The following is a 13,331-nucleotide window of genomic DNA, read 5'->3' as shown; positions in this document are numbered from 1 at the left end:
TTCCACACCGGCCCTTTTGAGTTTAGAGCTGGATGGTGCTGACACGGTCACCCACATTGGCTGCAGTTCAAGCTGTGTACAGCCAGCTTTAGTTTTGGATAGAGTGAGGAAGATTTAGAATCCTTTTCTGTTTGTGTGTGTGTGTGTGTGTGTTTTTATTATACGGTGTATGTATGTGTATATAATATATATATATATATATATATATTTTCTGGGGCACCTTTCGTGCTGTCCAGATTTACCAGAAATGAAGTGGGGAGCACTCTCTTCCGATAACAGAAATAAGCAGACTGTTTCCATCTGTATTCCCGCTTGCAGATTTTTCTTCACTTCCTGTCTGGTAAAACTATTGTCACTGACGCAGGACAAAGTGAGGGTAACTCTTTCTAATGGAGCCACTGATGCAAAAACCAGACAGGAGTGGCTTGACACATGCCTTACATTGATCTTTATGTATTTTACTTATAGAATTGTAAAACGGATACTATTAACTTGAAGCTAAAGCATTGATCTGGTTGCGTGCCATTATGTGTCATTTTTAAATGTCATTTATTTTTCTTTTGAAGGGTGAAAGGCAAAGTGCTTGAAAATCAAGTTGATTATTTATTACATTGTCATGTGATTTATGATAAAATGATCAAAACAGGCAACCTGTTGTCTGTCTTCCTAGGTGGTTTTTCCCACAGTGTGCCCTGCCTGCAGTGGACAGTGCATGCTGGAAGTTATAGATTGAAAGCACCTTGGGAATTCCTGGTTGCATCAAACACAGGTGCTTAAAACATTCATTTAATTTTCCGCTGTGATAAACAGGTGTTTGTCTTTCATACCTGAAGCTTTGGGGGCATATTTATAAAGCAGCAAATGTGACTTTTCACCAAACATTCACTGATGTTGAATCAACCCCTCTCATTTGAAACCTAGGCACCTGGAAGATTGATCTTTATTGAGTATTTGAATGTTGAATTCACTACTATTTATATTTTCTTGTAGCTTAACAATCTGGGGGGGGGGGGGGGGGGGGAGCCATCCTCCTCCAAATGCCTCATATTGATTGTTTCACAATATCCCTTTCACCTCTGATTTGTGTGGCAGGGGGAGAGTTCCCTATCTATTTCTATGCCGAGTTGATGACAGCTCTGCACATAAGTCTCTTACTACCATTTCCCATCGATAAATGCAATCAATGTGCTGCCTTGCTTGTCTGCCATTGCCCTAATACTGTCACTTTTTATAATTGTTCCAAGTTTTTGCATTTAGTTTCAACAAAATTAACTCAAGCCAGCAGGGGGCAGTTTAGGCTCCTTTTTACTTGTTTACCTGACTGTTCTTAAAGCGGAACTAAACCCATCGCTTTACCCATTTTTTTTTCTCCCCACAACCAGTACATTCAAGGCATTCCATGAATAATTGTTTCTGTTATCAAATGGCTTGTTTTAAAACTGGGCATCACCATATAAACTGCAGATCGGAGGCTAAGATGACACAGTTCTTGGCTGTATGGATAGGGGGGTTTAGTTCTGCTTTAACTACTTTGCTTGTTTACAACACTCTATAATCTTAGATTCGCACCAACTGAATGAAACAGGCACATGGAGCCATTCACGTTAATCCCTGTCCAACAAAGGCACTCCCAATCTAGCTCCTCCAGTTTTTATATATATATATATACACACACACACACAGCACTGTGCAAAAGTTTAAGGCAGGTGTGAAGAAATGCTGTAAATTAAGAATGCTTTAAAAAAATGTATATTAGTGGTTTATATAAATTTACACAATGCACAGTGAGTGAACAGAAGACCTTTCTAAATCCAACATTTGGTGCGACTACCCTTTGGCTTCAAACCAGCATCAATTCTTATACTTTCACAAAGTACACTTGCACAAAGTCAGGGATTTTTTAGGCTTGGGTCAGGTGTATAATTGAAGGATAAGTTCATCTTTTAAAAAAAAAAAAAATGCAGGTCAAAAAAATGCGCGTTTCCTTTTTTTCCAGGATCCTGGAAAGCATTGCACCAGTTATTGGCGGTTTGCTGATGCCATGCATGTCCTGCAGACTTTCAGTGTGAGCTGCCCGCCCGTGCATCACACTCATAGGAAGAATCAAACTATTACAGCGCTCAACATCAATGTGGTTCATTGAAATCTACAAGCCGACAGCCACAAAGGCTGTCATAGTTGCAGTCCATTCACAGATCATTCCCATATGTTTAGGTTGTGGCAGTGAGTTGGGGGGGATTTGAAATATTTGACTGTTGCAGAAGGCAGTTTGAAGGGATAGGGAGAAATACAATGAGTGTCTGCAGACAACAGTGAATCACGGTGGAGGTTCCTTGCAAGTTTGGGGGTTCATTTCTGCAAATGGAGTTTTGGTCAGGCTCAATGGTGTCCTCAATGCTGAATACAGGCAGATATTTAGCCATCAGGCCTTTACAATCTGTGAGGTGTGTGATTAGCCCCCAAATGTAATCTGCAGTAGGATAATGACCCCAAACATACAGCCAATTAAGAACCATCTTCAGTGTAAAGATGAACAAGGAGTCCTGGAAGTGATGGTCTGGCCTCCACAGACCCCTGATCACAACATCGACTGTCTGAGATTACATGGAGACAGGATTTGAGGCAGCCTACATCCACAGAAGATCTATGGTTAGTTCTCCAAGATGTTGGCACAATCTACCTGTTGAGTTCCTTTTAAAACTGTGCAAGTGTACCTAGAAGAATTGAAGCTGGTTTGAAGGTAAAGGGCAGTCGCACCGAATTTTGATTTTTCTTCTGTTCATTTACTTTTTCTTTTTGGCAATTGATGAAAATAAACTAACACTTCTAATTCTGAAAGCATTCTTGATTTACATTTTTCACACCTGTATAAAACCCATGCAGATACAGGGAAGAACATTCAGGCCTTTAAATACTGGAAAACCCTTACCGATAACTGAATTCAGGACCTTATTTAACCTAATTGTATTATTTCCCCACAGGGAAGAAATCCTTTCTTCTTGGAGCCTGCTATCATAATTGCAATAACAGATGGAAGTAAACTTACGACAAACAGTGGTGTTCAGGAGGAAGTATGTACATCTTTTCCTTTCTACGTTAAATGCCTTTTTGTTGTGTGACTCTTGTTTTGGTCTTCTAGTTGTGAAAGCGCTGTAGTTTATAAAAATTGCCACAATGAGAAATTGTATTGCCTGTAGTAATAAGCAAGAGGTTTGCTGGGCTCATCTAGACAAAAGGCACTGCGGTTTTGACAGCTTTCTGTAGCATTACATTCACTGAATAGTATATGCTGCCCTACATAAAGTAACTTGACCACCGCTCCTGTAGCTAGACATGTAAGAGAAGGGTGTTCGATTTACTTGAAATAAATACATTTGGTTTATAAAGTCTATAGCCAAAATGTTTGACTACAGTTTTGGGTTCTGCTAACATCTTCTAGACTCTTTAGCACCAGACAATGCACAGTCTAATTTTGTAATAGAATGGCATGGCTTGCATTCTTAAAGCATAACTAAAGGCAATTTTTTTTTTTTTTAGTTTTGGATAGAGTGGAGAGGAATTGGAAAACCTGTCAGTTTTTATTGCTGTATGTGCCCCCATTAACCACTCTGGCGGTAATCCAGAGTCTGGCTCTGGATGGAGATCCCGTACCATGAGCGGTATCCCCAAGCCAGACCTAGGATCGCATCGCAGTATCCAGGCGGAGATTACTTGCCTTGTCCCCTGGATCCTGCAATGTCTCCCCGCTGTGTGAGTAAGCTGTCTCCTCGCTCGATTCACACAGTGCCCGTGTGCCGCCGAGCTCTGTTCCCTGCGATGTTACGACGCACAGGGGTAAAGATCGGCGCCAAATTCAAAAAAATAAAAACAATACACATACAGTAATCTTAGATTATAGTAGTGTATGACATAAATACACACCCCTTGTCCCTAGTGGTCTGCCCAGTGACCTGCATGCACTTTTATATAATAGACTGTTCTTTCTACCTGGAAACTAGATTGTCCATAGCAACCAAAAAGTGTCCCTGTATCTCAAAAGTGGTTTTAGACCAGCTAGAATACGGCTATAATTAGAATCACTTGCAGAATTGAGCAATGGTGATTTGTGGGGAAATTCGTCATCTAACACTGAAAGTAAAATTTTTTATTATGATTATATCATTTGTTATAATTTTTATTCTATTATTTATGATTTTGTGTTTCAAACTTTATCATACCCGGGATGTCTACTAGACTCTTGTTTGGACAGATTTAAGTGAGTTATTCTTAAGAATTACAGGTCTACAATATAAAACGCCAAATTTCCATGCAAAACAATTGTACCGCTTTTAGCATCTAAAATCTAAAATAATCATACCGCCAGGGAGCATAAGGAGATTCATCCTCTTTGTCCTGTTTAGCATTATTAAAATCCCAAATTTGGGTTGTCCCCAGAAAATTAATGGAGGAGAAATCTTCCATTGGGGACACTAGTTCTGCTGACCTGGGAGTCCCCAAAGTATTACTTTAATTTGCAGGGATTTCCTCCCACTTCCTGTTTTGGCTATGGGACAGGAAGTGAAGAGACATCTCCACAATGGGACACAGGTGGCGGAAAAAAATCTGATGGGTTATAACCCTTCCTTACCCAAAATGAAAAAAGTTTTGCCTACATTTCTACTTTATATTGTTATAGGTTAACGTGTTTTGTGAATACAAGGACAGCACAAGGGCTCTTATGGGAATGGTGGTTGTTTCCATGTTATATAGTAGGATTGGGTTGAACAGTCTATTGTTGGCTTAGAAAAGATAAAGTATTTGAGATTCTGCTGTTTGCAGATTTTTTCTTATACATTGTACTATTTTGTAACCAGGAAATCCTAAAAAAATGCCTTGTGTATGAAAGTTCATTGCAGCCTTTCTGACTATCGACATTTATTTCTAACTATGTTTATTTCTCTTAGCTCCACCTGCCTTTAATGTCTCCATTACCTGGAAGCGAGTTAACAAAAGAGCCATTTCGGTGGGATCAGAGACTTTTTGCCTTAGTCCTTCGAATACCTGGCGCAACATCTGTTGAACAAGAACAGGTGACCTCTGTCCAGCTGGATGACTCTTCAATCACTCCTATGTGTGATGTCACTGGAGGTTAGTATCTCCCCTCTGGAGTAAAACTTGATTTGACCTCTTAATACTTGGGCATAACTGACTTGTTCAATAAATTCATTCAAGTTCTGATGGCAACTTACCATTTTGGATTTTTCTGTCCCAGTGGTAATCGTTCTGTAGGACTAATAGAGAGGTCTCATACCCTCAATGTGATCAGACAGCAGAAATAAAATGGAAGTGAAATATCTGCTCTCCACTCTAAAAGAAACAATGTTTTGATTTTAAAGAGGAACTGCAGTCTGCTCACATAATTTGTAAAAACATCTTTGCCATTCTGAAGCTTCCCTCCAACCACTGCATATATGTGTGTGTGTGTGTGTGTGTGTGTGTGTGTGTGTGTGTGTGTGTGTGTATACACACACACTGTGATTCTGTACTTGCCAAATATGCTGCAGAAATCTCCTTTCACAAAGTCTGGCTGCATCCATTTTAACTGTGGGCAGCTGAAGCTGCTGCCTGTTCACTTCCTTTACAGACACAAAGGGGCACACCTTCAGCCCCACCCCCCCCCTCCCCCCCCCCCCCCCCGGTTTCCTAGCAAACTCTCACGAGAAAGAGCTGTGCATGTCGTAAGCCTAGGCTCTTTACCAGGCAAACAGGATGTAAAAAGCAGAAGATTTAACGGATGGAAAGATAAATGACTCATGTTCTGCTTTTAAGGTGTTCACCAGATACGGTGGGACTGCACTGGATGGTTATTCCAGCACAATCCCATGCCAAAATGCCTTGTTTCCTGTGTGCCCGATTCGCACCACTGTGTTGCAGTGTGCAGGCACAATGTACTACTATTTTATTTTTTCAGATATCCATGGTGAATATAGATTGCGGTTCCATGTCAGATGGTGATTGCATTTATGGTGTCAAGGATGTCTAAAAATAAGGAATGAGGCGAAGAATTTTCAGAAAGTGTTAGGAAGAAGAATGGAATAGGAGATGAACTGCTTGCAGCGGGGAAGGGAAAGTAAGAAAGGGGGAGTCCCTTCATAGGGATGAGTGCTATTCGTAGATTAGGACAGGAGCCTTGTTTGTAGGTTGAGCTCTTTAAATTGCAGTTCTAATCTAGTTTTTTTATCACCAAAGGCAGATCAGGCAATCCGTACTATAGCAAGGCTTTAGCTTGGCTTTGTTTCATCCAATTGTGAAAACTCTGAAAAAGCATGTAACACAATGGGGTTGATTTACTAAAACAGTTTAAAAAAGGCGCAGTTCGTTTAAAAATCTTTGTAGCTCTGCATAGAAACCATTCAGCTTCCAGGTTTGTATTTTGTCAAAGCTTAATTGAACAAGCTGAAGTTAGAAGCTGATTGGCTACCCCAATTTGTCATTTCTGTTTTCTTTATGAACCTAGTTTGGTAGATGTACTTTCTGACAAAACTGCATTTTCTTTCTGCCGAAATTTTTAATTTCTCTTCTGTTCATGGACAGACACAGCAGCATTTGACCTTAGGGTATTATCCTTCCTTTCAGGAGATTGACAAGGCAGAAAACAGCACTTTAAGTGTTAAAAACACTTCTCACAGTACAGTACCTCCCAGGGGGCAGGTCCCCCGGTAACATCCCTCTCTCTGCATCATGCAGCCCCAGTTTTTTTCTGCCTAGCGTAAGGAGATGACATGGCTCTTCTGGGCCCACGTGCTCTGGAGATTTTTTTTTTCTCTTTCTTCCCTGCATTTTTGGATCCTGGGATCTACTGCCAACTGGGTGACAGGCTGGATCCTCGATCCTTGTAGTCCCCCCCCCCCATGTTCGGCCATCGAGCGTGTGCCGGCCTTTAGCTACGTGCTGGGCCGTCCACGACATGCCCCGTTGCTCCAGGGGTGGCCGGTGAGCTATACGCTCCAGTGCACACATATGACCGGTCTCTATGTCCATGTCAGAAACATGTCCGCTGGAAGCCTGTCCGTCGGACATGTCCGATGATTAGTACGACTCATCGGACATGTCCGCGTCATCGTCACCGCGCTGTCTGTCCGCGGGGATTTTGGTTTGATGGCGTGTACAACCATCAGACCAATATCTGCTAGCAGACATGTCCGATGAAAACGGTCCGCGGACTGTTTTCATCGGACATGTCCGCTCGTCTGTACGAGGCCTTAGAGAAGATCTTCTGTCACAGGGTCCTATCTTTCACCCTGCTTTACAGTCGCTGGCTTTAACGGCGTGGCTGTTGAGAGCCAGGTGCTGAAGGATCGAGGCCTGTCGGACTCAGTGATTTCTACCATACTACGTGCGCGGAAGTCTACTCGTACGTGGAAGGCTTACAACTCATTGTGTGAGGAGATGAATTGGCACCCCCGTACATACGTGATGTCCCGGATTCTGCTGTTCTTGCAGCGTGGAGTGGATCAGGCTCTCGCCTTAAATACGGTTAAGGGTCAGATTTCGGCCTTGGCTGTTTCCTGTTTACTTTCAGCGACCATTGGCGGCGGACTCCCTGGTGCGTACGTTTGTGCAGGGGGTTCGGCATGTGGCCCCTCCTGTGCGTCCTCCACTGCCTCCATGGGACTTGAATTTAGTCCACTCGGTGCTTCAAGAGTCTCCGTTTGAGGACATTCGAAAGATTCCTTTGTTGACTCTGTCCCAGAAGGTGTTTTTTCTAGTGGCAATTACTTCGGTCAGACGGGTTTCTGAACTAGCGGCCTTGTCTTGCAAGGCTCCATTCTTGGTAATCCACAAGGATAAGGTGGTGCTGCGGCCGCAGCTGTCATTCCTTCCAAAGGTTGTTTCGGCTTTTTACATTGAGGACAATGTTTTGCCATCCTTATGTCCTCGGCTGAAGAACCCGAAGGAGGCCATGTTGCATTCCTTGGATGTGGTTCGGGCCCTACGGGTGTACTTGTCTGCTACGGCTCAGTTTCGAAAGTCGGATTCACTGTTTGTGTCGATGACTGGTCCTAAGAAAGGTCTGGCGGTCTTGTCGGCTAACATTTCTAGGTGGATCAGACAGGTCGTGCTCCAGGCCTATGCCCTAAAGGGGCGGGTGCCTCCCTTTCCGGTTACGGCGCATTCGACCAGGGCGATTGGTGCCTCTTGGGCTTTCCGCCATCAAGCGTCTGTTTTACAGGTGTGTAAGGCAGCGACCTGGTCGTCACATTTTCAAAATTTTACAAGGTGGATGCGAGTGCATCTTCGGATGCCTCCTTTGGCCGAAAGGTTTTACAGGCGGCTGTTTAAGGTTTAAGTTCCTCCGTTGAGGAGCTCTGGTTTGTTTGGGGTGAAGTTTGGTTTGCTGTGTTTTTCCCCACCCCTCGAAATTTTTTGACACTGCTTGGGAACGTCCCTAAGGTCAATGCTGCTGTGTCTGTCCATGAACGGAAGAGAAAATTGATTTTTGTACTCACCGTAAAATCCATTTCTCTGAGTTCATGGATGGACACGGCACCCACCCCTCCTTTGTTTGTACTGCTTGTTTACAAACTGGGGCCTGCATGATGCAGAGAGAGGGATGTACCCAGGGGACCCGCCCCCTGGGAGGTACTGTGAGAAGTGTTTTTAACACTTAACCACTTAAGGACCGGACCAATATGCTGCCTAAAGACCCAAGGTGTTTTTACAGTTCGAGACTGCGTCGCTTTAACAGACAATTGCGCGGTCGTGCGACGTGGCTCCCAAACTAAATTGGCGTTTTTTTTTTCCAACAAATAGAGCTTTCTTTTGGTGGTATTTGATCACATCTGCAGTTTTTAGTTTTTGCACTATAAACAAAAATAGAGCGACCAATTTTGAAAAAAATGCAATTATTTTTACTTTTTGCTATAATAAATATCCCCCAAACACATATATAAAAAAAAAAAATTCCTCAGTTTAGGCCGATACGTATTCTACCTATTTTTGGTAAAAAAAATCGCAATAATCGTTTATCGGTTGGTTTGCGCAAAATTTAGAGCGTTTACAAAATAGGGGATAGTTTTATTGCATTTTTATTTTTTTTTCTACTAATGGCGGCGATCAGCGGTTTTTTTTTTTTTTTTTTTTTTTATTTTTTTCGTGACTGCGAAATTATGGCGGACACTTCAGACAATTTTGACACATTTTTGGGACCATTGTCATTTTCACAGCAAAAAATGCATTTAAATTGCATTCTTTATTGTGAAAATGACAGTTGCAGTTTGGGAGTTAAACACAGGGGGCGCTGTAACATTTAGGGTTCACTGTGTGTGTGTATTTACAACTGTAGGGGGGTGTGGCTGTAGGACTGACAACATCGATCGAGTCTCCCTAATAAAAGGTATCACTCGATCGAAACGAATAGCCGCGCCGTCGTCCCGGATCGCTCCCCGAGGCTTACCGACCGCCGCATGTACCGGGGGGGGGGGGGGGGGGGTCCCGATCGGACCCACGTCAAGCAGAGCACGTACAGGTACGTACATGTGCCTGTCCGTGCCATTCTGCTGACGTATATGTACATGAGGAGGTCGGCAAGTGGTTAAAGTGCTGTTTTCTGCCTAGTCAATCTCCTGAAAGGAAGGATAATACCCTAAGGTCAATTGCTGCTGTGTCCGTCCATGAACTCAAAGAAATGGATTTTACGGTGAGTACAAAAATCCTATTTTTAATACTCTTGCTTAATTTAAATTTTTAATTTCCTTTTTTTTTCTAGGTCGCTCATACGGGGTGTTCTCACAGCGAATGTTGAATCAGTGTTTGGAGTCATTGGCACAAAAAGTTAAAAGTGGTGTGGTGATAAACTTTGAAAAATCTGGACCCGATCCTTCACTTACTGATTCAGGTAATCATTTAGTGATTATTTTGTTAAACAAGACCTTCCCTACCAGCTCTTGCTTCCCATACAATATTGGCAGTAATATATTTAGGATAAGTTCACCTTTTAGGTAACATGTTGCACACCCATGTTTAGGGTGTGACATATTACTGAGTAGTCCCCGCACCTCCTCCTCCCAAGTCCCTGTTGTGACAGCAGGTCGGATCTTCTCACCACACCTGCTGTAACAATAAAGAATACTCAACCATGCACCACTCTGCCCAGCCAGCCACATCGTTCATTCAGAGTTCTGTGAATGGGAGAGCTGGAACTACCGTCAACCATTGCAGTTGGCTTGTAGTTCTCAATGAACTACCAGGGTGCTAATGAGCGCTCTAGGTAGTTCATTGATCATTCTTGTCCTTCAGTAACTGCCTGCCCATACCTTACTATACTGACAGGGGATTTTTTTTAAAAAAAATCACCTTTTTTTTTTTTTTTTTAAATATGCATCTTTTTGCAAAAGAAAAAGTGAATTGTGTGTGTTTTGTTTTTTTTTTTTTTTCTTTTTTTAACAAAGGTTAACTTGGGCTCCATGCACACTGAAGCTAAAAAAAAGCTATAAAAAAACGCTAGTAGCTTTGCAGGGAGCCTTTCAAAGTTTTTAGCGTTTTTGCAATAGCTTTAATCAGCGTTTTTCAGTGTAGCTTTTATTTTTCTTGTCGATGGATAAAAAAATGCTGGCGCCGGCGGTTTTGAGCGTTTTGCGTTTTTTTTTTTTTTTTTGCGTTTTTCTCACCAAAAAACGCCTCTTTGAACGCAAATTTCTGGGATTCAGAAAAAAACAATAAACTCCAAAGCTCATTAACACTAAAAAACGCCCAGGTGTGCATGTTTATGGGCTTTAAAAAAAAAAAAGAAGCCAAAACGCCAATAAACTGCAGTTTATCAGCTTCAGTGTGCATGGAACCTTATTCTTTAGTTTCTGCTTTTAAAGCTTTGCATGTTTTTCTTTTGTCCATACACCCCCACACAATTTTAATATTTTAAAAATATATATTTTTTTCTTAAAGCACTTCCCTCCCCGCGAGCTAGCGCAACAGTTATACGGAAGTCGCGCCCGCATATGAAAACGGTGTTTAAATCACACATGTGAGGTATCGCCACGATCATCGGAGCGAGAGCAATAATTCTAGCACTAGACCTCCTCTGTAACTCTAACCTGGTAACCGTAAAAAAAAAGTTTAAAGCGTCGCCTATGGAGTTTTTTAGGTACCGTAGTTTGTTGCCATTCCACGAGTGCGTGTAATTAGAAAGCGTAACTTGTTTGGTATCTATTGACTCGGCGTAACATTATCTTTCACATTACACAAAAAAATTCGGCTAACTTTCCTTTTTCATTTTTTTTAAAATTCATGAAACTTAATTTTTCCCAAAAAGTTGCGTTTAAAACACCGCCGCACAAATACCGTCCGAAATAAAATAACAATCGCCATTAGATTCTCTGCTAAAAAAATATATATAATGTTTGGGGGTTCTAAAAAGCACACGTTTTTCCTGCAAAACGCACCGGTCCTGCTGCGGAGATGTGAACCGGCTTCATAGAGAGCCAGTCACATTCTCCTTCTATGGAGAGACCTGCATCCAATTTGCATAGGTGTGATCCCCGCCTTAATGTTTAGCTTAGTGATGTACTTATGAAATTTTACTATGACAGCGAGCTTGTGTTTGTGGCATTTTCTAATGTTAAGAGAAACCTATAGATTTCCTTTGCCCTACCTAATGGTTTGGGTGCACAGGTTCACTGATCTGGTAAACAGGCATGTATTATAGTTGTTGCAGAATGTGGTAATTACTTCTCATTTAAAGTTGTTTATCTTTTTATAGATGGAATTACAGATAACATCAAAGCAGTTGGAGTCCAGCCTTGGCACAGCTGTCGAAAATTAATTTATGTTAAACCAAATCCTAAAACTGGCGTACCTCTTGGTCATTGGCCTTTACCAGAATCCTTCTGGCCAGATCAGAATTCTCCAACACTAGTAAGTATAGGAGTCTGTGTACTGTGCAGTGATCTAGATGGGTGTCTTTTACCCAAACCAACCAATATTTAGAGGAAGTAAACTTTTTCTTGCAGATATTTATCTCTAAGTAGTGTAAATATCTCCTAAACATGTACCGTTTAGTAGATATTTAAATTGCGTGCAGCGAGTGACATCACTGGTGCATGCATTCTGAAGGAACAGCCACGGGTGCCGTTCCTTCCGAGCCCTGTGCCGTGAACGGCGGCTCCTGCACGCAGTCACGGGAGTGACGTTATTATGACTCCGGCCACTCGAGGCACCAGAGCCTGCGAACCCGCAAGAAACTGGGGAAAAATGTCAGCCGTCTCTGCAGCGTGCAGGCGCTGCTGGAAGGCTTAGTTCTAAGGTGAGTATTTCATAATGAGCTAGCTAAATTATGTATTTTTCTTACAGGTTTTTTTTTTTTTTTTGAGTTTACAACCTTTGTAATGTCTTGCACCTTGCATATAGCATTTTGTTGTATCTGCAGAGAATATTTTTTCTGGTGCAAATTGGAAAATGAAAATGCTCTTAAGTATAGGCCTATCCCAACTTTTCACTTCACTTCACTATCATATGGGTAACATATTTACTATCTCTTGCAACAGCCCCCACGATCCTCACATCCCGTTGTGAAGTTTTCCTGCACGAATTCTGAACCGATGGTCATAGATAAGCTACCATTTGACAAGTATGAGTTGGAGCCATCGCCACTGACGCAGTATATATTGGAAAGAAAATCTCCACATACGTGTTGGCCCGTGAGTTTTATTCCTTATTTGTTGCAACAAATGTTAATATTTCTAACCACAGTGTTTAATTTTGCCTTTTTTTTTTATTTTATTTTTATTTATTTTTTTACAGTTTTCCAATTAAAAAATGTTATTGGGATTGATTTCTATTTTTTTATTGAATATAGGAAAAAGTTAAATTTGCCCCTAGTTTAACAAATCCGGACAGTGACGTTAAAAACATATCTGTGGGTTGGCTTAACACTCTTGCACTGCCCAGTCAATTAAATGACTTCTGCTTGCAGTCTGTGACTGGCACCCATGGCATTATGTATAGATTTGAGGCTGTGTGGCTCATGATCAGCCAGGCTGCATTGGTTCGGTCAGCTGACGGGTATATCTGTTCCTTGTCAGATTGGCACTGCGTGACCTTTTCAGTGCTCTGAGTGGCTTGCATTTTGGCAAGTACCACAGTTTCGTGGTTTTATGTTAACTTGGCTCTGTTAAACTAGGGTATTCCATTAAGAATGAATTTTATTTTGGTGTTCTGTATATCCAGTAGTATTACTTCAGTTTATGGGTAGAGGCTCTTGAGGAACTCCATTTTCAAGGTCTCTTCCTCACTAGAATGTTATGTAAAATTTTTATGTAAATGTGTACAAGTTATTTTGAGGCTACGTTTAAGTT

The 13,331-nt window shown here is 41.7% G+C and overlaps 1 protein-coding gene across 3 annotated transcripts in view; it reads left to right on the top strand.

The window, feature by feature from the left end:
* INTS6 (integrator complex subunit 6) overlaps positions 1-13,331 on the top strand; it is a 91,374-nt gene that overhangs the window by 35,516 nt on the left and 42,527 nt on the right. For 2 of the 3 annotated variants that reach the window (XM_040340330.1, XM_040340329.1), the window contains 5 exons: positions 2,982-3,071; positions 4,944-5,127; positions 9,749-9,877; positions 11,738-11,892; positions 12,522-12,674. In XM_040340330.1, the coding sequence (XP_040196264.1) occupies positions 2,982-3,071; positions 4,944-5,127; positions 9,749-9,877; positions 11,738-11,892; positions 12,522-12,674 (711 nt within the window). Of the gene's footprint in view, positions 1-670; positions 770-2,981; positions 3,072-4,943; positions 5,128-9,748; positions 9,878-11,737; positions 11,893-12,521; positions 12,675-13,331 lie in introns of those variants that run through there. The other variant, XM_040340331.1, reaches the window with a different exon arrangement.

The sequence above is a fragment of the Rana temporaria genome, chromosome 2 (assembly GCF_905171775.1).
Source record: "Rana temporaria chromosome 2, aRanTem1.1, whole genome shotgun sequence".
NCBI classification, from domain to species: domain Eukaryota; kingdom Metazoa; phylum Chordata; class Amphibia; order Anura; family Ranidae; genus Rana; species Rana temporaria.
The sequence above is the reverse complement of the archived record's forward strand: the minus strand, read 5'-3'. Positions and strand labels throughout refer to the sequence as shown.